Below are 27,525 nucleotides of genomic sequence, written 5' to 3'. Positions count from 1 at the left end.
TGCCGCCACGACGCGAGCGTTGGTGACCTTCTGCTGCGCAGCGGCGACAACTTCATCCCTCGTGTCCGCGGCGTGCCTCTGCAGCTTCTTATTTGGCTTGGGCGCGGAGGGGGCGGTCGTTATGCTGGACGAGGCGAGATGAGGGAGGCGAGGCCGGTGTTGGAAATTCACCACAAGCGGGCGACTCGGCGCGAGCCGAAAAGACCAGCCCGCTTCGTTTTATAAGCTGGTCAAGCTTCCTGCAATCTAGAGAGGTGTGACTAATATTACAACTAGATCGGGATCACGCCTTGGCGCAAGGGTGCCGGTCCCAACATTTGATTAGGCAGGTAATGCTAAGTTAATATGAATTCAGTTTTAGTATATGCATTCATACAACATAACAAAATAGTGAAGAAGAAACACTCAGTTGTGATAGGAGCAAGACACAATGATGATAAACATCGGCATGAGACTAAGACAAAATCAATTTCAGTGCGTTTGTTAACATAGGGAATTAAAGCAATTGCTCAGAATGGATTAGACCAATACAGTAAATTTACATAAAAAACAGGGCATTGCCAAACGGCAAGACAACATATATACCAAAAGTATGACAAACATGACACATTTTGTCATTACAAAAATATGTCTAAAGTAGTGATCCAATAATCCAGCGCCTGGTATTTATCAGGGGAGTATGTAAACCAATACAAATCATATAAGTGCAGTACAAAGTAAGATATGGTTCAATAAAAACCATCAAAATTCTTGATAGATCAGGATTACAGCAAGTCATTTATATAGAAATGAATGCATCCCACAAGTTGAATTACCATTATTAATAATTAGAGTAAGTTGGTTACATAGCAAGGGACCGAAAACTAAGTAGCACATTACAGGACAGCCGAACATCACAAAATACTAAAAGCAAGGCGTTTATACAAAGGCTGGTGACAGTTAGATGGCAGTCTTGATAAGTACACAAAGTTAGAACCAATGGTGGAGCTCATCATGGCGAGTGATACCGCTGGAAGCATATGATTGCCAATTCCAACCACTCAGGTATCGCTTCGTCGAGAATCTCATCGGAGTCCATGACGACTATAACTATCGCTTGTCCAGAGAAGGGGTTGCATGGAGCAAATGGATCAAAGGGAAAGAATCACAGGTGATAAGTTTAGCTTGAGGCACCAACCTTTGGATATTTTCAACCGAGAGCAGTCTCGCACAAAGGTATCTCCTCTGGTGTCTCTGCTGAAAGCCCGACCCTGGGTGGCCTGAAGTGCACTTATCCTGTCCAAAAAACCAGTGGGCCTTCTTTGTGTGGCCTGGGTGGCCTAAAATTAATCACCGAAGGAATAAACCAATATAGAATATATGTTTGATCGTTCTGTAGCATGGCATGGTACATATTGGAATGACACGGACAATCTTCGAACAGTATATGCAACACTTACACACATGCCTCTTAACTCCTGTTCATCCGTAAAGGATACCATGTTGGATCTGTCATCTTCGTCGTATTGAAACTGATGAAAGCATGCCGCCACAAGAATTAGGTAGAGAAATTAAGGGAATCAGAAAGTAAACTTGGGTCAGTGTCATCTAAACATGGGCATAATGTGATCTCATTACAGAATATAACGGCACGGATTTACTAATTATGACATTGGCTAATTCAACAATTCATTGGAAGTTGTTTCAGGCAGAACCACTCTAATCCATCAGGAGTACCTATTTTTAGGTTCCAACAAAGTTTGTAGGGTTACCTAACAGTAATACCATACCGAAATTGTTTGAAAATTAAGAGAGGGAGAAGGAGAGGGGAGGCAAGATATCAGCAATTAGGCCGTTTTCAGAGAGGAAGGGACCCCGTGGATGGGTCCTTGCGGTCGCCGGCCAAGTTCACGCTGTCGCTGGAGTTCACCTCCGGGCTGTCGCCTAAGAGGGGAGGGGATTAGGTGGAGGATGTCTCAAAACGAAAAGGAGAAGAGGACGATGCAAGGCGTCGGAAGGGGGTTCTCGCCTCACCTCGACGACTTCGTCAGTCGCTGTTGAGGCGTCTTATGGTTCAGCCTGGCGGCTACGGCGACGGTTCGTCCTGCTACTGCCGGTGACCAATGGTGGACGGAGTGCGTGTTTCTCACCGTCTCCAGCGGTGTCGTGCCCAGGAGGTCGTCGTAGATCACCCCCCTGCGTGCACCGAGGGTGCGCCTGGATCTGCCGGTCAGCAGCGGCGCCGATGAGCGCACCTTGACCCGCCACTCCCCCCTGCGCGCACTCCTGTAGCGACATGAGTGGCGGCAATTGCATCCAACTTGTCTATTTTTAAAAATAAGAAAGCAGAAGGTCATCTGTAAGGAGAGAACACCATATCGCTAAAAATCAAATGCTTAAGCTTGAAAAGGCATGCTTACATCCACTATTTAGAACTGATCCTACCAAGAAGAAACATTTAAACTAAGTACAGCAAGCACTGACAAAAATATAGGAGCAGCTATTTCAAATAAATCTGAGTGCTAAAAACTCCATTAAAGAAATGAAAATCTGGTTAGATACATTATATCTTAGTACAAGTATAGATAATTTGATATCTGATATAAAAGATGCTTTACTTAACTAAGCTCTAAGGACCGAGACTCTAGTCAGATGATTCTAAGATAATATCAAGATGCATTAGAAATAACTCGCATGATATATACCATACAAAAAAATACACCTACAACAAAACCTTTTTAATTGGCTAACAATACAATAAAATAAAGAGAAGTAATCAGTATCTGTTGGAAATATCAATCAACAAAAAGTGTTGCTCTAGATTTTGATGTGTTAGGCAAAAGAGAAAATAAACAACTGCCAACTTAATATTGGTTGGGAAGTGACATCAATGATGTAATCCTAATAGGAAAATGAATAAGCATCTACCATATCCAAGCAGGAGCTAGAACCCAAATACTTGAACCTTCATAATATAATACAGTAATAAAAACAGAGTTTCAGAGTATCAGCTCTATAGACAAAATACTCTTATGGCTAAAATAAGGATAAGCTGTGTAAGTTCATCCTTATTTAACTCCTCTTTATGTAGGTAACATATTTTAAACTCTATAGTTGGAAGAGTGTTCAAACTGCAGGATCCAAAAAATGCAGTGGTGACGCACAGAATTGGGGAAAGCTTCAGAACAAACTAAAGAAAACGAAAGGAAATGTCTGCTCAATGGCTCGGATTAACCCAGCAACCTAATCACAGCAGTCAAAAAAATGTTTATGGATACAAAATGGGACATGCTACCTCGGTCACTCTTTACATGAACAATCCAGCATTATCTCAAGAAAAATCTCAAAAAAATCCTATAGTATTATTTTTTGTAGCATGAACAAATAGCTACAACTGGTAACTTGCAAAAAAATAGAAGTAATAGTATCACAACGAATTAAAACAAGTCATTCAACCGATAACTTGTTGGGAGTGAGTCTTTCTAGTATAACAAAGTGCAACTTACTCTTAACCAGATTAAATCAAAGACCAACAAGAAACAATAAAGGATCAAGAACAACTTATATGCAATAAAGGCATGAGAGAGAAGAAAACTTTACTTAAAACGGCTATAAACACTGGAGCATAAATAAGCAACACCTTTAAATACAAATGAAAAAGGGTTTAGGGTTAATTGCATAGTGGGCTCAGATTCGCCTTTCCTCGATCATATAACCTACCCCCGTCATCTCTTACCACCAGATCAATCTGTTTACATAGTGGAGCTGCCCTGGTTATCACTCAACAAGAATGACCATCCAAGGACAGAACCATAAGTATCACATGACCAAAAATGATTTTAGGGATGAGAGGGAGGATCCAACTTGATACCCACAGGTGCCTCGATTGCTGAAAGGCACACTTATTTCAGCCACAGTTAATCATCATCGCCCTAGCAAGAATAGCCTCTGACACGAGCATCGGCGGCGAGAGGAGAGGAGACCCAGAGAGAAGGGGGCGAATGGGAGCACGAAGAGGCAAGCCGCTGCCCTCCCCCACTCCATAGCCGCACGGGCCAACCACCGCCCACCACGCACGAGGCCTGGACGCAAAAAGACCGAAATACCCTCGGTGGGGGCAAGATATTACGTGCAGTGGCGCGGGATATTTACCCGTCGGTGCGCGCGACGGGACGAACATGCCACACCCGCGGCCACGGTCACTGACAAACGCAGCCCACCCACGAGGGGCCCCACACGTCAGCTAGTCCCGGTCGAACAGACAGAGTAAGCGACAGCGCGAGGAGGCAGTAACTATTCATTCCTATAGTGCTACTCCAGATCCGACGGCAGAGTACGTCCGATGGCTTGATCCGACGACCCAAACTCCATCAAGCGAACGCATCCGACGGCCGAAAGTCGCTGAGCTCTGAGGAGGCTCGGTGAGACCCTCTTCTCTTGTTTCTGGAAGTGAAACTGCCCTGGTTATCACTCATCAGAAATGACCATCCAAGGACAGAGCCACTAAAATAAGCACATGATCAGAAGGTCTCAAAGAAACGAGGGGGGATCCAACTTAATACCCTGCTCCAGTTTCCTAATTAATTAAAACTGAAGCAATAAAGGAGATATCTGGCACTACATCTAGTGGCATTATATGGCTATAATGATCACCTAACACAGAGTAGCAACATGCGATAAAACATGAAATAATTCCCTACAGAATAATCTGCACTACTTATGCATATAATGAAAAGGAGATAGTTCTCCTAGCCTCTACATCGTGATCATATGGAAAATAATAAATTACCCGAGTGTCCCGAGATCTTCGCCAAGGAAATCTCTGTAGCTGTGATTTGATTAGAAGACCACCATAAGTAGTGTGTATCAGTTAATCAATATTTAAACTAAGGTACATGTACCACAAAAGAAACCAAGTTACATGAATATCCGGTAGTTCTAACAGAAAATACACCAGCTTAATAGCTTATAATTGCAAAGGCGGAATTAGGTGTCCCAGCTAGCCACTATAATTTTGCAATCACCAGAGCAAAATTTCTTGGCCAATTAACCAACTGATGTACGTACATTTTAACAAAACAGAGCAAGTAATAGGAAGTGCATTATTATTTTGAGCTTAAGTGTATGCATATAGTACAAACACTACAGGTATATTCTGATTATTCGTGCTTTAAGCCGAAAAGAATGAACAAGAAGAAATATATATCTGAGAAAAATAGGATTATACATTTGAAAAAAATAATCTTGTCTGATAAAAAATCCATGCATGACAGGAGTACAGGCACACATATAGAGGTTTTGGTGGATACAACCCGTTCTAGCTTACAACATATACACACTGACTCTGCTCATACACAGATAGGTTCTGGTGTGTATAAATTGTTCTAGCTTACAACATATACACACAGACTCTGCTCGTACATGAGAAATACAAAACAGAGCACAAGCCTGGATTCATGTGTGTTCTTTATCTATTTGGGTTGACCAAGATATCTATGACCACCTCTAAATTCCCGTAGTAGCTTACAAATATTGTGTGTATCTATATTTCATTTAAATTGGGGTTGTTGGTTCTGAGTCAAAAAAAATCTAGTACTGGACCTGACAGACATAGGAGACTATCTCATCAAAGAACATGTACACAAAAATTTAAATCAAGCCATGTAAAAAATGAAGTTACTTATATATTCTTCTTCTTTTTTAATTTCTTTGCTATTAGCAATCAACGATGCTCACACCCAAAAGAAAGAGGAAATTAAGGGGCTCCTGACATCATGGTTGACATATTTGTGGCGTGCACCCTGGTCTCAAATCTCAAAGATATGGATGGGTGAAAGACTATCTAAATGTAATTAAAGTCGAACATTCCAAAAAAATTGATTTGCTAACTACAAGACCAAGGTAAAACCAAGAGCGGACCTCATGTATACCTGATAGTGCATCGGACACCAACGATGTGCAGCCAACTCTTCAGAAACCCATTGGATCCTTGGCGAGCACACACTTCTCTAAATGCTCATCTTTTAACATGGTGATCTGCTCAACATTGCAAGTCGATCTGCAATCACAAAAGCAAAGCATCAGCATTAGAATAGGAGGAGGAAGTAACTAAATCAGAGGAGACCCAAACTTTAAATCCTAATACAATGGCACACGCACACGCGCACGCGCGCACACACACACACACAGACACACACACATGTCCACACACATACACATCTTTGTCATGAACATGATATGGGAAAATCCGATATATTACTAAAGAGTGGCAAAGGATAACCATCTACATTTAAGTGTTGCTTGTTAATTAGGCAATTTAAGAATCAGCCTCCATAAGGCAATAAGTGCCACTGAGCTACAAAAAGAACAATATTTTCCTCTTTATTAAACCAGAGAAATGATGGACCAGTTGGCTGGAGATGAAAAGAAGCACGCCAACACTTCTATGTTACAGAACTGAACGCAGAATGCAGACATTTATTCAATAATTACAGAATCAAGGATACATTGGATTTGAGGCCACAAAACAAGCCTGAAATAAACATGAAATAAAGACATAATAAACCATAGCATATCTCAACACGGGTATAACTCGCAAGACTCTGGGCATGCTTGTCACATGAGAGCAAATAAAACGACATTTTTCTGTCACAACTCCTATTTGTTAGCACCTCAAATACCAAATAAATCACAGCCAAGAAAGAAATCATTAAGTAGCTAGAGAATATACAGAACCCTCTAATAGGACAAAATTAGTGTAATCAGCAAGGTACTACCACTCTCTCCAATATGAAAGAAGAATAAATAAATCATATATGTGCACTATCCTAGTTCTGTTCTCAAGAAATGTTAGTACACATTTTAGTGTAAAAGGAAGGGAAAACTAAATATAGGCTTAAGAAATACTATTATCTTATTATCATCACTTCTGTCCCATTCTTCAGATGATTTAAACTCAATAGGTGCTTCAGCAGTATGCACACAACAGGACCAATTCGGCCATTATAGCAAGAATCACACACAAAAAGAGAAGTGGAAACTCCCTCAAGCAATCGCCCAAAGTCAGGTTTGGAATCTAATAGGATAAAATCAAGAAACTTCAATCTCAGACTGAAGCAAGAACCAGTATATAGGAATGATTCTTAAAATGGTGATTAATAGAAAGCACTGGCAATACAGAATGATGCCCAGTATATAGGAATATGATTACAAAAAAAGACTGAAGCAAGAACACAGGTAACAAGTGAGGTGTAGATGTGAATGAAGATTCCAAACCTGTGTGACGCCCTTGAACATAGCTTCATATACCACATTAGTATATCAACTTCAAGTCTTCACCATATTTGCCCATCAAGGTTACACATGCCTACATCACAAGCCAAACAAACCACAAACATGAACATCTAGCTGACAATCGCATACACCTGAACAAATAATGCCTTGCTAACCTTCCAATGAAGTGGTCAACGTCTAGGAGGTGGATCCATGCGGAAGCGACAGCCATCTCGCTCACAAACACTCACCAGCTAAAGTAAAACCCCTACAGTACCAAGAAGTAGAATCATGTCACATCTAAAAACAACAGCTGCAACAATCTGCAAGTAAAACAAAGAATTACACACACTTTGGTAGAAATGCAACATATGTTGTTTGCCTTGAAGTGAAGAAAGTTTAATTTATTAAAATAACAACATGTTTCACTGAGCCCAGAGTAAGAACTATGAATTATATCACATTGTCCAAAACACCACATTTGGGATAGGTAAATTTCAAAACATCATCGCATATAGTATTAGTTAGCAATGAACGATTTCTTCATATAATCTGTAAGAAAATGTGAAAAGAGCACATAGATAGAAACAATGAAGTTGAGATGAAGGTACCAAAAAAGGCATACCTAATGTGCGTAGGTAAGTTCCATTGAACCAGAAAGAGTATAACAAGTTCACTGCACGACAGAAAACACATGTGTTACGAATACTTCAATCTCCTTTGTATTGCCATATAAAAAGAGTAACAGTAGTGTGCCCACATAAAGCCAAAGCTAAGATATCTGGAAAAGGCCGAGTTGAGTAGAACAAAATGTGAAACTTGATTGCAGTTAGTATCACAAAGAATGCTTCAAGCGACCATACTTAATTTTGAACTGCTTGTCAAAATTGAGTCAAGCAAACCATGATACCGCCACAACAGATAGGGCGACAACTCAAGCTCTTGTTATACAAAGAAATCAAATAACTGGATTCAATGATCCTTGATGATACATTGCACTTAAATTTCTGCAGAAGTCTGGGAAGGCAACTAAGTTCTGCTATGTATGGTTAGAACAAAGTCGCTCTGAGGAATTTGAATGGCCATATTTATGAATGTTCCCAAGATAAGTTTTTACATCAGTTTATTACGTCGAAAGAGAGGTGGGGCGCTGGCCAGCATCCTCTTCCAGCTTAGTGCAATACCTACAAACAGTGTACCCCTTTAGAAATAATGAACCATTACAAATGCAGCCCCAATAAAAACAGAACCATCTTCTGATAACTAAATGTGCACCTTGGCACACCCTAGTCAGGCCAGTGGAAGGTTGTGGTGATAAAAATACACGTATGAACAAACATTAAATACTGAAGATGACAAAAACAGGGAAAGATAGAACGAACAAACATAGAATGCATTTATTTTTCATTTCCTAAAACAACCAATCTAAATGAAATATTAAGCAAATCTCTGGAATGAAATTTAGAACCAAGATGTCCTGATATAACAGAAGGTCAAACTTAGGCCTTTTATGAAATAATAACTACATGCAAATATCAAACAGACAATATATCATTACCCTCCTCTATATCTTAAGAAGAAAGAGCAGATTGTATGCTTAAGTTGGAACTGAAACTGTATGCTCAATATTTCTGAAATGGCACACTCAATATGTGCCTAATCATATCTATCAAATGCCTTTGTCAAAGAAACAGGGTAAGTACTAAGTACTCGAACAGAATAGGAAAAAGGCAAGGTATCGTGATGGTACTACTCCATAAAGCAAGTTTCAATACCCTAATATCACTTTCGTAGCGGCGTGGACCAAAAAGGAAGAGGGGCCTCTTCGTCCTCGACACCTCCTCCTGTCTTCTTGCTCAACTCCGACATGCTCAGGAGTTGGGTTCTGTAGCAGCAACGGATCTGGCAGAGGTGTCCACGGGAAAGGGTATCAGCAACATCAAAAATAATAATTACGCATCACGAAGTGGCTTAACTCTGGAGGAGCATGGTATTGGTGGTTGGCGCCATAGAATGATTGTGCAAGTTTTGCAATAAACACACCCATGGGTGACTTATAAACTGCATAACCAACTAACCAAATTGAATCATCCAACCACTCAAAGTTCTTCCAATAAATCACACTAAAATTTATGTTGCCTTATCATCTTGTCAGTCTGAAACTTATATTTTTTTCATTAGGTGAAATTTTAACATCCTATAATCCTTCACTAAATTGCTCTTCAATAAATACTAAAACTAATTCCATAAAATTCCTAAGCAGTAGAAATACTACTTGTATGTGCTCTGAATAAATGTCAACAACTCCTCTCTCAGGCTCAATCAACTCATATGCATGTTTTTTTTCTTCTCATAGTCAGATGAATGCTTTCCAAATACAATATTGCCAAATTAATAGCAATCTTGATAATTAGCACACAAATATATGATACAAGATGATAACAATTAAGAACACAGCTAGTTAAATAAAAAAAGTTTAGGAAAGGCATGAAACAAATGCTCCTGGTTGGCTAGGAAATTAGAAATTGCAAGCTTTTGCTGCAGCTTACAAGTCATGAGCAGAAAATTTAGTTTCCCTTTCCTAATCCGGCCCAATCAATACAAGAAACTGAAGTGTAAGCAAGAGATACGTAATGAGGATTAACTTCATGAAGCGAAACATCTAACAAGACTACAAACAGATGGGATTTGAGTTCACGAGGAGGTTCATGCATGGAATCGAGAAAATCCCATTACCTTCCTGCACTAATCACACCCAACAGCCGGAAATCGCAATTAGACGGTGTGGACAAGGCGCCGTTGACCTTGGCATGGCTAGTTCGTTGCCAATTGGGGAAGAGAAACCAGAGAAGATCACGCGCATGCAGCAAGCCAAGAATTAGTCGTTCTGTTACCATTTTTTTCCTTTCTCAGAATCAGTCGATCTGCTACATGGGCTAACCATCAAGTACGTATAGAGGAAACAAGCCATCGGCCGGCCCTGGTCCCTCTGCTCCATACGCTCAACCTCGCCACAATCTGCGCCATCAACAACACCAAGTGGTCAGTGCATGAAGGTTAACCAAAGAAATTGAGCAGTGAACCAAAACAAAATTTGCCTGAGAAGGAAAAGGAGAAGAGGACGATGCAAGGCTGCACCTCATGGCCATCGGGAAGCGGAGCCGCGCGTGGGGGCGAGAGAGGAGACGGAGAGGAGCCATCGGAATCCACCGGAGCCGCGCCGGCGACGAAGCCGATGCCCAGCCTGAAACCCTTGCCACGGCTCAGGGTCGCGAGCGAGCGCGAGAGGCCGTGCACCGTGGATCTGGCCGAACGAGAGTAAGAGGCGGAGCACCTGCCGTGTGCACGCGAGGACGACGGCGTGGATCCGGCAGGCAGGGCGAAGGAGACGGCGGAGCCAAAGCAGCGGCGCTTCTCGGCGTCCGGCCATCGAGCGGCAGGCGGCTGCCCTTGGGCTGCTTCTCGGAGGACTTGCCACGGGAGAGGAACAGGGAGGGGATGGTAGCGCGGCTGCGGCTGGTCGGTGGCGGCGGAGGACGGGGAGGATGGCCGGCAGGGCGAGGGGAGGCGGGGAAGAGAGGAGTTTGGAATGGGAGGGGGCGGCGGTGGCTCCCTCGAGTGAACAGGAAGAGGGGACGAAGCCGATTGGGGAGAAACCCTATGGGTGTTGCACTTTTATACAACATAGTGAAATTACGAAAATGCCCTCGGCGGGGCACGAGAATTACGCGCGGTGACACGAGATCTTTACCGCGGGACGGTAACTATTCATTTCTACAGCGCCGCAGCTTCGATCCGACGACCCAGCTCCTCCCACCTCTCGATCCAACGGCCGGAAACGCATCAAGCAATCAAGATGGACGGTCGGATGTTTCAAATCGCTGAGGAGGCTCGGTGAAACATTCTTCTCTTATCTCTGGAAGCACGAGCAGCCGAGCGGGCGACTCGGCGCGAGCCGGAAAGCCCAGCCCAGACTAGCCGATCTGGGAAATACTGCTAGCACTCAGAAAGAGAGATGCTGTGAGCAGCACTGGAGATTTTGTATATACTTTTGCGTTTTTTCTCCATGCTTATAACCTTATACGAAAATAAAAAAACTCTTAAGATCAAAAGCAAAAAACGAAAAACCTCTTTGCTCATAGAAAAAAACCAACTAAGAAAAAACGACCCTTTGACCCCCATCGTACGTGCAGGAAATGTATAGCGTGATGTGTCCTCTGTTTCATCGTGTTTGGAGAGCCGGAGTCCAACAGTTGCCAGTGATCGAGCTTCCACAAGCAAAGCAAAACAATCACTCAATGCAACCAGTAATGTTCCTTTCCATTTTATACACAAAGAGAAAAAAAATGCAGCAGTGGAGCTGCACGCATGCTCTCTCTTACAGGGGAACCTGGAACTAAACATACTCATTCCTTCCATCTATACAGGCTTAACGCGTTTTTCAAGGCTAACTTTGACCAAGTGTTAAAGCAAAAATATATGATATGCAAGTTACACAAAGCATACCGTCAAATTCGTACGTGAAAGGAGCTTCCAATGATATAATTTTCACATTATACATCCCGTGTATTATTAATCTTATCAATAGTCAAAGACGGTCTTGAAAAACGCATTAAGCCCTATATAGATGGAAGGAGGGAGTAGCCTGGTAGGACACACAGAGAAGAGAACATAGCCTCGTACCAAACATGTCGCATGACAAGGCAAGGGTTTATTAGAGCATCAATAACAGGAGCCCTTATATTCGCCTCAAATGTCTTGGCGGCCTGACCGGTCATTATCCGGACAGAAAAGAGCCACACAATCGGATCTGGCAAATTCGGCCCAAGTGCCCGGGCGAACTGGCACTCCCATACCCGACCCATATTGGGGCAGTTATGGGATGCCTGGATGCGCCCGGGCGCGCCCGCCACGCCGGACTCATCACAAGGGCCCACACGAAAATACGTAGAAACCATTGGTTTGACAGACACCTCCTCCAATTTTCAATGAGGACGGATTCATGTCGCCGTGTGACGCGGCTTGGGCGTGCCGCCCGAGGGACCAAGTGCGGCTATTTAAGCCGGAGAATAGAAGCCCAACCTTAGCATGTCCAAGGATCTCATAGACCTAATAGTTTGATGCGGGGAATTCCTCGCCCTGATACCTACGCAACGCGAGCGTTGCACTGGACTTGTCAAATTTACCTCTAACATCACCCACAGAATCATCTCTTATGAATCTATCCAACAGCTAGGACCAACCTCAATCTCTCCTTGGGCGTGGCTCTCGCAAAAATCTGTAGAGCCAGCCTCAGGTGCGCCTTCACCAGAGCATCCTCCGCCATCGCGTGCTCTCAAGTACACATGGCCTTTGGGAGTCACCAATGGAGTCAGTGCCGCGCGTGGCGATCCTCTGGGGTTCATCGCCTTTGCCGGTAATGGATATACTGAAATGGCACCCGCATCCTCGTAGATCTCCTGCCCCTGAGCAACCCAAAGACCCACGCAGGAGGCCGGGGCTCGCACGAGTGGTGGTTTGACGATGAGGGGGTAGTGGCTAGGAATCTTGTCGGAAAGGACGGGAACACGGTATGGTGGTAGAGGGGTCGATGGTGGAGTGAGATTGCTCACGAGAGGCCGAGTTTCTCGGTCACCTCAGGATATGTATTACATTAGAGTATAAATTCCTATTCACAAATCACGATCCAATTTCTTCCATAAGAAAACTCTCCAAAACACTTCACAACTCATTTGGCACCTCTCATTTCATTTCATTTGGTTGAAATGAAATCTATGCTGGGACTTCATTTGGTTGAATCTCGATTCCAAATCCAAACATCATGTTTGGGTGACAGTGACACTACAATTTATCAATTGAAATGATATGCATATCTTGTTTGGATACCATTTTGGCAATAATTCATTAACCCGGGCCAAGGTTACCTTGGAACGAGACAGACATAGTCTTTCCGAAATTTAAAATCCAACTAGTATAAAGGGTTGCATCACACAATCATAAGTAGCTCCATAAAGAAAAATCTACATAATCAAATTACAACCGCCATGAACAAGTTGCAACACACAATCATAAGCATTTCCATAAAGAAAAGTCCACATAATCAAATTACAGTTGTCACGAACAATTTGTAGCACACAATCATAAGCACCTCCATACAGCAAAATCCAAATAATCAAATTACAACTACCATTTTATAGTTTGTGGCTTGACTTGAGATGCATCCAAGTAAGGCTTGATGAGTGTTGAATTTGTGTCTTCTTTTTGTCCTGCAAATATGATGAGAACCATGTAAGCAAATTATTAAATGCAAAGTTGGAGGAAGCAAAAAAAAGTCACATCAATATTTTAGTTGCATTTATTGTAAAGAAATAGTAACGCTAAGAACAAGTTCAAGTACTTAAGCTAATAAAGGGAAGATTTAAATTGCACCAAATCCAACGGTAAGATTTGAAAAATATTTAGTACTACTTGTCATGAAAAAATGATCTGAACCTGAACCTGAGCAAGAATCTAGCAACTCATGCTCTATTATAACGGGTTTTATCCAAACGCATAACTAAAATTACACGTGAAATTTATCGTGCAAGGCCTTTATGTTTCGGTGCATTAATAGAAAGGGAAACTACATGTGAACTTTTCATAACAACATGCACTATCAACAAGCACCCACCGCTGCCCCACGTGGGGGAGGAGCAGCCGACAGGGCAGGCGACGGCGTTGGGGAGGCACGGATTGCGCAGGCCGCTTATCGGAGCTGCACACATGCCGGAAGGGGCAAGCGTCGGCATCCGAGCTGCGGTTGTGGCGAGGGTGCAGATCCGGAACTGCCCCTAATCTCCACCTTGGACCGCTCCAAGGCGATGCGGAGGGCAGGCTCATAGTCCGGATCCAGCTCAGAGCCGGAGCGGCTGCCGGAGCTCGACATTGCGCCGGATTCGATCGAAATCGATACGGGGAGAGGAGAGGACGGAGCGAGAGAGGAGAGTGAGTGAGATCGGGTTTCGGAGCGATGAGCTAGATGTTTTTTTTTGCGGGACAGACGTGGGGTCGGTGGTGGACCGGGCTTGTCAGGCAGACGCGCCTGGGTGTGCCCGGACCACCCGATATCCGCCCCATATTTTGGCTGGATATGAGGGGTGCCGGCCAGCCTGGGCGTTTGAGACCCGTTTGAGGCGTCCTTCTGGGTCAAAATATCATGACCAGTCAGTGACCGGGCGAGTGGCCCGGACGTTTGAGACTGGTTTGGGGCGCTCGACTGTAGATGCTCTAAGCCTCGGCCTTCACATGCTCTTGAGCACACATGGCTTCCTCCCCATAGATCTCCTGCCCCAGAGCAACCCAAGACCCACGCCGGAGCTCGCACGAGTGGCAGCTTGACGGTGAAGGGGTAATGGCTAGGAATCTTGACCGTAATGCGGGCACTGGTCAAGGGGTGAATGGCGAAGTGAGAGCCCTCGTGAGAGAGGTTTTATCCCATTTCTTCCAAAAAAATCAAAACAGTTATTTTTTTGAATTTCAAACCTGATTTTTCTGTGTTTTTGCCAATCTAATATCAGCAATATAAATCAAAGAAGTAAGAAAAGAATCTACCTAATCCAATGGTGGGCCATAGACCCAGGCGTGTGACACCGTCCCCTGGCTCGGCTCACGGCTCACCTAGCCGCTGGGTAGTTCCTCCAGCCGACAGGCCCGCCCGCTCCACCGTTCCACCGCCGACCCGCAACCAATACAGAATCAGCAACCGCAATACAGCCGACGCCCGCACCGCCGACCACCAGCCCGCCGTCGCCGCCCCTTCCCCCCTTACTTCGCCTTCTTCCAGACCGGCCGGGCGCTCCTTCGCCACCTCTACGCCTACGATGTGGCCTGCGCCGCGCACTGGGAGGCGCTCGCCGCGCCAGAAGCTCGCGCGGCGCCGGCAGCCGTTTCCGCGTCCCTCGCCACGCCCGCAGCGAACGGGAGGGCCCTCGCGCACAACCTCGTCGCGCTAGCCCAGAGCATCAGGGCGCACGCGGAGTCGCTCCCCCCGCACGAGGCCGCGCTCGCCCACGCCTTCACGGCGCTCGCCCACGCCTTCACCGAGCACGCCCAGCGCCTCGCCGCGGACGCGAACGGCCTCACCGGGTACGCCGCGGGTCGCCGCACGTTTGCCGAAATAAGGGGCCTCGCCGCCGCGAACGCCGACTCCCACACCGTGCGAGCAGCGGCCCGCGCCGCGGGTCGCCGCACGTCTGCCGAAATCACGGGCCTCGGCGTGGTCGCGCCCGCCGCGCCCGCTCCCCTGGGGCCGCAGCAGCAGGGGCCTTTGCCAAACCAGCACGCCCGAAAGGTATTTCTTGATTTCTTCCCCGTTGGTCTCTTGAGTTCTTCTGCATTGGTTCTTTTGAAATTTTGATCCGCAGACTGCAAGAACACAGTGCATTTTGTAGATTTGGCCAGTTTTGTTTTATAGATCTTTCCTCGAAGGCTTTTTCATCTATTTTTCTTGTATCTTTGTGCGGGAGCTTTTTCAGTGGGCACGAGCCTTCGAGGATTTGGGCGTGGGGGAGGATGAGGACGACCCCTCGTAGAGTTGCAGTCTGAAGAAAAGGTAACTTGTTGCAGTCTGGAAAAACAGTTAACTGAATCTGCTGCAGTCTGAAACTGTTAGGAGTTGGCAATTGTCTAAAACCGTTGTAGATAATCTAAGAGTATGTTACTGTGGGGAACAGATCATTTCACAAGTAACATGCTTGCATTCAACATTGACGTGGAAAGTGTTGTTTCATACATGTTCTGATTCAGATATGGAAAGTGTTGATTTCATGTTTGATTCAGATATGGAAAGTGTTGGCTTCACAAGTAACATGTTTACAGTCATTTCATGTAAGGGAGAAACAGATTTTATATCCTTCATTATTGCACACGAGTTTGGTACACACCGGCTTACTCAAAATATTCCGTTAATAGATAGACTTAGACGTGCAGGTCACCGTCATGCGTGGATGATCGACAGTTGAGTAATTAGCAAACTCGTGGTGTGCATTTTACTTGTATAAGTCGTGCTTTTGCGGCTGCATGCATATAGCATTTCAACAATTCAAAGTGTTTAAAGGAAACAAAAATAAAATTCAAGATGAACACGCAATTATTTGCAGATCAATAGTGTGCTCGTGTTTAAAGAAAACAAAAAATAAATTAATTGATTTTTGCAGCACATATATAAAAAAACTTCTGGCTTAAAAATCTATATAAAATGCATGTTCTAAGTTCACAAAAATTATTCTTTCTTATGTATGATGTATGTAATTTATGCATGGGACTTATAAAATACACAGTCAGACCAGTGTTCCATCGGTGTTAAAAAAACAAGTGTTTGATCGAGACTTAGAGGGTGCTTAGATCAAAACATTCCATACTGTGCGAATAACACGGCAATTTTTTAGTTTTCATTTGTTGCTTTGTTGGGCTTAGCGAACAGAGTGGTAATGATGTGTTTCTCTATTTATAACTTTATAATAGTTGGTTCCTGGTCTAGACGCCACGTAAGCACACGATACGGCTGAATATGGGAGAAGTGATCGTATTTGCACGGTCGCACAAGTTTGATGACCGAAATCACGTACTTTACAAGTTTATGCACCAAACTGACCACCACGTGCAAGTTTTATGACTCCTAGTGTGTTTACCTCTCTAGACAATTCAGTTCCTCTATTTGGTCCTATTTGCTGCCATTTTTTTTGTAAAGATAGTAAATCAAGTTCAATCAGCTGATTTCAGTTCCTTGCATATTATATTGCTTCAGGTTTTGTCTTGTTCATTGATTATTAAGGTCTCACCTGACTGCGTTATTATTGGTTCTTTGCAGAGTAAAGCAAGATCAATTCGGACTCCTGACAGTTCACCTCTTCGGAATTTGACCTGCTTATACACGATGACCAGATTTTGGTATATAGATAGATAGAATCAGGTTTAGAAAACTCAGCAGCTGTGTGTTCAGAAAATCCAGCAAGCTTTGATACTGTTTGTCCTTGCGGTTCTATGATTCAGAACTGCTCGATTCGAAGTGTGAAATGGTGGAACAAGTTTGTAGTGATGGTGATTGTTGCAATGTCGCTCTTCTGACATTCATATCTGTTACGCCATTGCTAATGTTTCCCGGAAGATGTTCTTGATGATGATGCATTCCTGTTTGATGGATGCATTTTACATAAATGGAGTGTAGTGCTTCTTGCTGTGAACTAATGATGTTGATGGCTTCTCTAACGGTTCAACATATGCACACTTTATTTCATTGTCTTTCTATATTCAGTCCAAGTGTTGTGTTTATTTAGCAAATAGAGACTGTAACTATCTGATTTTCTCTGTCTGCAATCCTATATTTTTCAGTCTGAATATAAACACTCTGTTTTTCTCCATCTGTAAATAGGGAATTAAACACTCTGTTTTTCTCTATCTGCAAATAGAGAAATAAACACTATGCTCTTCTCTGTATGCAATCCTATATTTTTCAATGTTTCTTCAGTCATCTGACTATTCAGCCACCTTTCCGTCTTGTTTATAGTCCTCTGTACCTCTATCTCCGGTTCTTCAGTATTCAGTCTTTTTTTGGAATATCAGTTTTTTTAGTGTTTCTTTAGTCCCATTTATGTTTTGTTTTTCTGCCTCCAGGTTTGGTTATGGATATTAGGACAATCACCTTTAGATGTAGGGTCTTGCTGTCTGTTTTTCAACACGGGAGGAAACTCTGTTCTTAGGGAAGACTCAAGATAGCAATGGATATGCTTATCACCTTCCATTTCATTATTTAAGCGCTCAAGTTTTATATTAAAATCTTTTTGCACCTAAGCATTTGTCTCGAATTCAGTTTTTGTTTGTGATAAAATCAGTCTGTCTTGTTTTTGCAAGTTTGTTAATTGCATAATTATGGATTTTACCTTTTGCCTGGGAAGATCATCCGACATTTAGTTTCTTTCAGCTCTACTCCTTATCAGTTATAGGAGGGCCCGTGAACAGTGTGTGGTGGGGCAGAAGTTAAAACATGACCCGTTATGTTTTTTGTGGATCTGTTTATTTTTTTCTGAAAAAAATTCCTTATTTGATATTATCTTAAAATCTGCTTTCTTATTTGACACTGTAAAATTTTTTTTTCCCTATTTGACACAAGTTCTAAATTTTATTCCCTATATGACATTTCCGTCCATTTTGAGCCTAAATGACACTTGAAAAGACTTTTTTGCTCCTCGTATGGTATGTGTGTGGGGGGCAATAGCGCACACACGCAACATCAGGTGCGAGGGCAGGAGCACACACGCAACAACACATACACATGCACCAACACACACACGCGCACACACACGCAACAACACGCACGCGCACGTGCACACACACACACACGCACACACACACGCAACAACACGCACGCGCACGTGCACACACACACACATACACACGCCGCAACACACATGCACGCGCACACACACGCAGCAACACACATGCACGCGCACACACACGCAGCAACACACATGCACGCGCACACACACGCAGCAACACACACACACACGGAACAGCAGCACACACGCAGGCAGCACATAGGCACGCAACAGCACACACACACGCGCGCACGTACACACGCAGCAGCACACATGCACACACACATGCAGCAGCAGCACACATGTGCGCGTGCACCCACACACGCAATAGCACACACGCGCGCACACACACATACCGCATGAGGGGCAAAATCGTCTTTTCAGGTGTCATTTAGGCTTAAAATGGACGGAAGTGTCGTATATGGAATAAAATTTAGGACTGGTATCAAATAGGGAAGAAAAACTTTTTCAGTGTCAAATAAGGAACCAGATTTTGAGACAATGTCAAATAAGGAATTTTCTCTTTTTTCGGAGCATCCAGATGCAGACACGTGCCAGCATCTGATAGGAGCAGAAATTCGACTGAAAACCAAATGAAAAACAGTTAGACTGTTGGTTAGGCACTCTCTCTTCTTTTGTTGTCTTGTTTTAACAAGGTGAGATCAGTGATCTGCTGGAACGGTTGCAGTAGTACATGTGGCATGATGCCTAAGTGCTTAATTCACATAAGATTCACCGAGATGCTCTCTTCAGTATCAGAAGGTGGTCTGAGTCCCTGCCTCTACTTCATTTAGCCTTCACAACCGTTTTTTGAATATAAGGTAGAGATCGCTACCTTTCTTTAAAAAAAGGCAAATGTTATGAAATCATTTATTTTTCTTTGGAAAAAGGGTGACCCCAGCCTCTGTTGGAAATATTAGCACTTTTTCGATTAATCTAATCTACGAGTAAACAGTAAACATGGCAAATATGGTATGCATCTCATACCGATACCTAAACATGGCAAATACTGACCGCCACCTGGGCCAATAGCTCGCAAACTTCTTGGCCAAGATTGAACGGCTGTCCAAATTGCCCCAATGGTAGAACAACAACATATGAAAGATCCATCATATTCGAGATTTTAACTAAGCACATCAACTGAAACTAATATGAGGACTTGGACTTGTGCATAAATCAATTGCATCTCAAATGCAAATCAAATGATGAATTGGCCTCATCACATATTCATGATCCATTTTGTTTGCTAATGAGTTGGAGAGGGCAGACTTTAAAAAAAACACATGACAAACTTATTTTAGATAGGACACACGTTTAGATAAATCACCGGAGATTTCTAGTCTTAAACAACTACATACACATAATATTTCCTAAGCAAAGAGAGACTGTAATGTACTATATGCTGTAGGTTGACGGTGTCATCATGATCAAGTTGTAGGTTGACGGTGGCGAGCACTCCCCAAAGATGAACAAATTACCGGAGTTGCTCGATGGCGCTAATTTTTGCCAATGCGCATACCCACGCCTCACCGCAAAGCTCAAAATAAACCTTCCTTCGCTTCCTGGTGGCGGTCTTGAAGAGATCCGGGGCGAGGTGTTTGCATGGGCCGCTACCCGTCTAGTTGTCATGCCAGAAAAGCACCTTCCTTCCATTTCTAGGGCAATTGTATAGGCATGAAAAAGTTTCATATCAGCGTCATGACATGCTTTGATCCCACCCAAGGTGTATTGGGGACATTGCATTCAAACCAGCATGGCCAGTGAAGCCGAAGATCCCTTCTGAATCTCTCCAAGCCTGCAAATGCTAACCCGCGAATATCATCCCATGATGAGTTCAACGAGAGGCCTGCACCCATATTTGATTATTCTCCTCACCACCATTTCATCATCATTGTTCCAAGGAAATGCTTGCTGCTCGACCATCTCCCAATCCCAAAGTCCATTGTATCGAACATGATCATCATCCTTGAGCAGGATAACACGTTGCAACGATGTGCACACGCTCACCACATACTTCAAAAACCATATGTGGCGCTGCAAGAATCCAGTAATGGCCAGCTCCCTGAGGCAGTGATGGCGCTGAAGCGCCTCAAGTGAGCTCATTCTCATGCTCCCGTAAGTTGGCTCCTCCTCCGAGCAAGGCACATGAATGTGCAGGACCTCGAGTGAGGGCGCGGCCAACAGGAGGCCACGTGGCCATGTGATGTTCCAATTCGCAGGCAGATCGGCCACAAGGAGCTTTTTCAGGTTGAGCAATGGCTTGGCCGGTGGAGTGGGCACCATCCATCTTCTCAGCCCGGCAAAGCGGAGGATGAGATTCGTCATGGTAGGGGGCATGCCGATGATGTAATGGCCGAAGTGATCCGTACACCGCTTTGGAACTATCCAGCTTTCTGTCGCGAATGTGAGGTTAGTGTGCGTGAGGCTGGGGACCAAGTCGAATATGAGTCTATAAGTGTCGGTTAGGCAGCACGCCAGGCTGACAAGCATTGGAAGGTGGCGCAGCTCGGTCGCCATGAACTTGCACTGGTCGAGGATGAGCTCCCTGATCTGTGAACACGGCGCGTCCACCACCACATAGTCCTGTGCACAGCAACAGGATATCAGGTGAAGCACCTGCAGCCTCGTGCACTCAGTGAACACCCTCTGATACACGTCAACGGGCGTGGAAGCGGCCATCTCTCGCAGGACCAGCGTGGTGGGAGCGTTGTAGCTATGCAGCGGCGGGAGCATGCAGTAGTTACCCAGCGTCAAGCTGCGAAGGCCGTCCTTGAGGCAGTCGTGGTCGTGAGGAAAGCGGTATGGCAGCGCTTGAAGGACATGGCAGGAAGCTTGCCTGGCAACGACCTCCAGATCCTCCACTCCCCATGCGCCTACCGCGGCGGTGATCAGGCGGTCGAGGACGCAGCCGCCATCTTGTGTCTGGAAGAACTCCAGACGCAGGGTCTTGGCGCGCCGACGTGCGTCGCCGTCAGCAGGGCCACGGTCCGCTTCCAAGAATCCAGTGATGCCGTCGACGAACGCGGCGATCGTGTCGAATTCGCAGCGCGCCATGAGACGGTCCAGCATCTCGGCCAGGAACGTGTCACGCGGCATGTTGCGCCGGCGGAGGGCGACGGTCCGGTGGTACTCAGGCGGGATCACGTCGCTGATCCTGAAGTGGAGCTCCGGCAGATCACGAGGGATGTGCGCCCAACGTCTGGCCAGGACGGCGGTGGACAGCGCGGTGAGGGTGTCCAGCCTACGTACTATGAGGCGGACGAGATCGTCGGGTAGTGCGCTGAGGCGGTCCTCGCCGTCGACGCCGGCCGTGCCCGCGCGTGGTCGCACGCGACGCAACATTGGCATGGCAGCAGGCATGGAATTGGAAGTCGGGTAAAGGGGACTTGTTGGGGCTTGATCTGTGCCGTCATCTCCCGCCGTCGTCTCTTCCCGTCGTTGAGCTCGTCTGCGCCTCTCCAGCCGGTATGTCCCAGTCTCCCTCACTCTCCTCCTTCTCTTGCCACTAGGGTTAGGTTTAGGGCGTTGCTGCCGCCGCTGGGCCTAGTGTACGCCCACCCCAAGCCACCGCTAGGGCTAGGGTTAGGGCGCCGCCGAGGTGCCGACAGTAGGGTTAGGTCGCCGCCGCCTCTAGCCTAGGGTTAGGGCGCCGCCGCCGGTAGGGTTAGCTTGCCGCCATCGGTTAATTTTAATTAGGTGGTGATCAAATGTTTTCTATATATAGTTCTGCAGGTTCCCAGGTCCATCATTTTTCCACTTACTCCTCGCCGCCACCGCCAACTTGGAATGCCCATTTGCATCTGGAATATTCCCGGGTCCAGCATTTGTCCACTTAATTCTTCTGGAGGTAATATCACAGGTGGTGCTTAAATTTGCCACCGATGTTCATTTTAGTGCCTGAAGTTAAAAAATACACCAAACTGGTTTTAAAACTTGGCACAAGCGTGTAAATATGGTGCTAATCCTATTAGTAGATGTTTTTATGCTGACATGGCACCGTAGTTCGCTTAGCATGCACAGACAACCTCGCCCTAGCAAACTGGAACTATTGGTCAGTATGCCATACGTTTTCTCGTGCCTGTTAATGAAAACAGATCCTTTTTCTTAGAATAATGAAAACATTTCTTTCTTTCTTTTAGATAAAGAGACACGTACGTGGGTTTTAATCGGCTCAGCAGTGCAGCCCAGTTTGCGCATGTTAGTTTCATTTAGAATTTTGTAAAAATGTTTGTAAATTATAATCACAGTAATAAAAATATTCACATATTTGTTTTAAATGTATCCTATAAATAAAATGGTATTTCTAATTATAAAAATGGCTGTAAAATTTAGAATTATATAAATATTTTCTATACTACAATTCATAAATATTATTTTAACTACATAAACCTTTTAATAGTTACATGTACATTTTTACGATTCATATTGTTTAACAAATTCTCAATAATGTAAAATGTTCATAAATATGCAAAATTTAAAATTTTAGTTTATAAAAAATATTCACTCCAGACTATAGTTTAATTATAAAAAAATATGAATATATGACACGATGAAAGTTATACACATGTTTCTCGCAAAAAAAGAAAGTTATACACATGTGAATATTAATAAAAATGTTTCTACTTATCATTTTTTCCATTTAAGCATAATCCAAGCATGCATAATCTTTTGGAATTTACTCAAAAAATTAAGTTTTTTATAATTATTTTTTCATATACTAAACAATTTAGAAAATTTATTTACTAAAAGCTTTAACTATAAATCACATGTAAATAGCTGACTATTTTTTAATTACATGAACATTTTAGTTATTTAACTTATATGTATTTATAAAAAATTTGAAGCACAAATATTTGAAATGTATTTTTATTACTGTGATTATAATTAACAATATTTTTTACAAATTTCTAAATCAAACTAACATGCGCAAACTGGGCTGCACTGCAGCAGGCCATTAAAACCCACTAACGTGTTTCTTTATCTAACAAAATAGGAAATGTTTTCATTATTCTAAAAAAAGGATATGTTTTCATTAACAGGCACGAGAAAACGTATGGGCGAGTAGTTCCAGTTTGCTAGGGCGAGGTTGTCTGTGCATGCTAAGCGAATTACGGTGCCATGTCAGCATAAAAACGTCTACTAATAGGATTAGCACCGTATTTGCACGCTCGTGCCAAGTTTTAAAACCAATTTGATGTATTTTTCAACTTCAGACACTAAAGTGAACATCGGTGGCAAGTTTAAGCACCACCTGTGATATTGGTATAGTTCAGGAAGATATTAACTTTTTTATGAATTGTTTCAGATGTTGATCGGTGATGGGGCAAAGCTCGTCCGAGATGCCTTTGAGCTGGCAAAGGAGAAGGCCCCCTACATTATTTTTATTCATGATATTGATGCAATTGGAACAAAGCGTTTTGACACGTGCATTTTGCATTTTTTTCATTGTACACTAAGCATTGCGAGTTTTCAGTTTAGTTTAGCGTGAATGCTTAGTGTCTCTTTACGTCTGTTGATCTATTATGGTTGAAGTATGTCTCGCAATGTTGTTACTCTTCTTTTTTTTAATTTGGCGAATTGCTGATGAAAACCATGCTATAATCTTTGTACAAAGAAAGTCAGTTAGTATCCCTGCAAGTCGACCACTCCTTCAACCTTCTATTTCATATGTAAAATAAAAAAACTGTTCATGATTTTATACTTCAGAGATATTTTTTTTGAAAAGGAGGATGTACCCCCGGCCTCTGCATCTAGACGATGCATGCCGCTATTTTATTAATTATTCACAAAGACCATACAAACTAATACAACAGTAAGCCTGAAGCCACCATGTAGGCAACACTTGTTGCTACTCCTATCCCCTTGATGAAGGGGTGTCGAATGTCCGAGCCAAATACCAAACAAATATCGCATCAAAGCCTAACATCTAAAGCCGGATGCCCCAGCCCAACCACATACCAGGACTAGGTCATACACCAGACCGACTCACTCTCAGAGGCTGTTGCCGCCATCTTCCACTAGTCCATCTCCGGAGCAGGAACTGACGCATCGACCTTGCCTGCCCTGTCGTCGATGCCACCACGGCGCCAGACAACGCCACCATCCTGCATGTATCCATCCACACGCACCTGTCGCCGAACCTCCGCAGCGCCATGCCGCTGGGGTCCGCCATCAGCCTTGTGGTAGATGTAGCACCGCTCCTTCTCTTGTCCACTCTAGCCAACACTTGCTCCAAAATGATGCTCCCAGGAGGGACAACGACATCGAAGGTGCCATCATCGTCCGATTCGGTAGACCTAGATCTAGGGTTTCCTCCGGAGCATTACGAGTGGGGTGCCATGACCTGCAACAACGATGCCTCGGGAAGGGAACGACGTCACGGATGCCGCCATCGTCCGCCATGACCGTAGTCAGCGCGATTTTCACCAGACGTCACGACCCCCTCGATCTCGCAGCTGACTGGAACCGTACGGAACCTCGTCGTGAAGACGAAAGCCGCCGTCGGCACACCGGCAGGGAGCCTCCAGCCGCCCCTCACCGGTTCCTCCACACGCCGCCGGTGGGCAAAAACCACGCCGGGGCAGAACTGGACGGGGCTCTAGATCCGCGGCTTTCGCCGCCACCCATCTCCAGGCACATACTCCACCGAGGGGAAGAGCACCATGCCGGCCATGGATCTGGCCGCTGCCGCACAGGCAAGGGCGCCGCCCTACCTGCTGCTCACGGATCCAACGCCGGAGTCGCCTATGCCGCCTCCGGGAGATCCGGCAGCACACCACCTGCCCTAACGCTTTGGTGTCGGGCACGCCGCCACTACGGACTTGGCCGGCGGCAACGGCGGCAGGAGAGGAGACGGAAGGGGCCTGGCGTCGCTAGGGTTTGGGTCCCCTAGCGTCGCCCAGGGGAGGCGACGTGAGGGGGTGAAGGATTGAAGGGTTATGTGTGATAGATGGGCCTGCACTAACTGACCGAGATAAATACATCTTAACAACTTTCAGCATATGCTGCACATACATATGTGATGAATGCAGTGTAAATATATTGCTTACTTGCAACTAGATATGATTTTTTACCGGGAAGTATATAATGATATTGTTTGTATTTTTCTATTTGACTACAGTGAAGTTGCTTGTGACAGAGAAGTGCAACGAACTATGTTGGAGTTGCTGAATCAGCTAGATGGATTTAGCAGTGATTAGAGGATAAAGGTCAGCATGCCCTAATATTCGTCTCTCTACTCTGAATGCATGCAAGCTCAACCTGTAAAGATAATTTGTTTGGTCCTGATGGTCTGGCCTAGCTAGTTGTTTTGAGAACAGTAATTTGATAAAATATATTTTTTATTTCATTGTTTAATGAGTAGCCACAAATTGGCTTCAGTTGGCCATGATTCGAGAGATGATTAATACTCCCTCCGTCCGGAAATACTTGTCATCAAAATGGAGAAAAGGGGATGTATCTAGATGTATTTTAGTTCTAGATACATCTCCTTTTATCCATTTTGATGACAAGTATTTTTGGACGGAGGGAGTACCTGATAAATGTTTATTATTCCTTTTTGCTTAACGCATTGTTGTTGTGTGACTTACAGGTGATAGCTGCAACAAATTGGGCAGATATTGTCGATCCTGCGTTATTCCGTTCTGGTCGCCTGGACCGAAAGATTGAGTTCCCTCATCAAGAAGCAAGAGCTAGAATTTTGCAAGTATGTCTCCTGAAATCTGGGAAATGCCAGTAGCTCTTGTTGCAAAAATTGCTCACGTTTTTTGGTTTTGTGGACTAAAAGAAGTTTGTTCTGTGTTATATCTTGTAGATTCACTCAAGAAAGATGAACGTACATCCTGATGTGAAGTTCGAGGAGCTGGCTCGTTCTACTGATGATTTCAACGGTGCACTGCTGAAGGCTCTTTGTGTGGAAGCTGGCATGCTTGCCCTACGCAGGGACGCTACATAGGGTTGTGCTGACTTTTTTTTTGCCACATTGAGTTTGCTGTGGAAGTATCACTTTATTGGTAGATTGATTAGGATCTTGGGTATCAGAAAATAAGTTCTAAATAAATCAACATTAGGTCTATGGTATATTCAGCATGAAGTGAACAGCCTGAAATATAATACATTATACAATGATAATCATAGTGGAGTATAATACAGTACTCCATATATAATATGCTGCTTTGATATCTCGAAGCATTTTTTGTGGCTTGGTAGTTTGTACCATCAATTTTGTTGAGTTGACTGCCTGAAGTGCATTTCCTCAGGAAGCATGTTTAACTGTTATTTTTGCTCATGCGGGTGATCCATGAAGATTCCAACGAAGGCATTATCCAGGTGCAAGCAAAGAAGAAGTCCAGCTTGAATTATTACGCTTAGTTTCCCTTAAGTAATCAGAACACTTGGTCCTGTGATGACCGTTCTTTTCTATCAGTGTTTGATTCGATGAAATGATTGCTATAATTTGTCCCGTGTTCATGAGGGTTTGAGTTAACAGTAGTTTGTTTTTGACAACATCTGGGACACCCTGTAGACTCCAATTTTTTTTTCTATTAGTGTGTTATCGCTATAATTTGTTCCCTGTTAATGAGAGTTTGGGTTAACAGTAGTTTGTTTTGCTGTTGACCTGCGTTGGAGGGATAAGTCTTCAACGAAAAATTATGTGGTCTGTCAAGACAACCTCCCTCTGGGTCACCCTGCAGAGGGCAGGTCAGTTGGTTGGCGCTCTGGCCCAGAGGTCAGTTGCAACGGTACGAGCCGATGTCACATATCCTGTTCAAGCGAGGACATTCGGAAAATCGCCGCGCCTTGCTTTATAAGCTGGTCAAGCTTCCTGCAAACTAGCGAGGTGGGACTAATATTTCGACGCACGAGCAGCCGAGCAGCGACTCGGCGCGAGCCGGAAAGCCCAGCTCAGACTAGCCGATCTGAG

At 44.3% G+C, this 27,525-nt stretch overlaps 1 protein-coding gene, 1 long non-coding RNA gene and 1 pseudogene across 6 annotated transcripts; 1 reads left to right on the top strand and 2 right to left on the bottom strand.

Moving 5' to 3' along the window:
* Window positions 1-304: 304 nt before the first annotated feature.
* LOC147966522 (uncharacterized) lies at window positions 305-10,858 on the bottom strand. Of its 5 annotated transcripts, none has more exons than XR_015608967.1 (8): window positions 10,390-10,858; window positions 9,988-10,269; window positions 7,877-9,153; window positions 7,428-7,519; window positions 7,255-7,345; window positions 2,014-6,037; window positions 1,440-1,923; window positions 306-1,319 (listed from the first exon to the last, which is right to left on the bottom strand). It is a non-coding gene; the product is annotated as an uncharacterized LOC147966522 (long non-coding RNA). The 5 variants fall into 5 exon arrangements; XR_015608965.1 differs by having other exon boundaries at window positions 1,440-6,037; window positions 9,988-10,065; window positions 10,193-10,269; window positions 10,390-10,857; XR_015608964.1 differs by having other exon boundaries at window positions 307-1,319; window positions 1,440-4,807; window positions 5,910-6,037; window positions 10,390-10,855.
* Window positions 10,859-20,420: 9,562 nt separating this feature from the next.
* Window positions 20,421-21,950, bottom strand: LOC147966521 (uncharacterized). The gene has a single exon (XM_087527287.1). It carries the CDS (start codon window positions 21,948-21,950, stop codon window positions 20,421-20,423), a length of 1,530 nt encoding a protein of 509 aa, XP_087383413.1.
* Window positions 21,951-23,892: 1,942 nt separating this feature from the next.
* On the top strand, window positions 23,893-26,982 carry LOC147966520 (26S proteasome regulatory subunit 6A homolog; annotated as a pseudogene).
* The last annotated feature ends 543 nt before the right edge of the window (window positions 26,983-27,525 follow it).

Source organism: Triticum urartu, chromosome 6A (assembly GCF_056163025.1).
Source record: "Triticum urartu cultivar PI428250 chromosome 6A, HENAU_Tu73, whole genome shotgun sequence".
Lineage (NCBI taxonomy): Eukaryota > Viridiplantae > Streptophyta > Magnoliopsida > Poales > Poaceae > Triticum > Triticum urartu.
The sequence above is the reverse complement of the archived record's forward strand: the minus strand, read 5'-3'. Positions and strand labels throughout refer to the sequence as shown.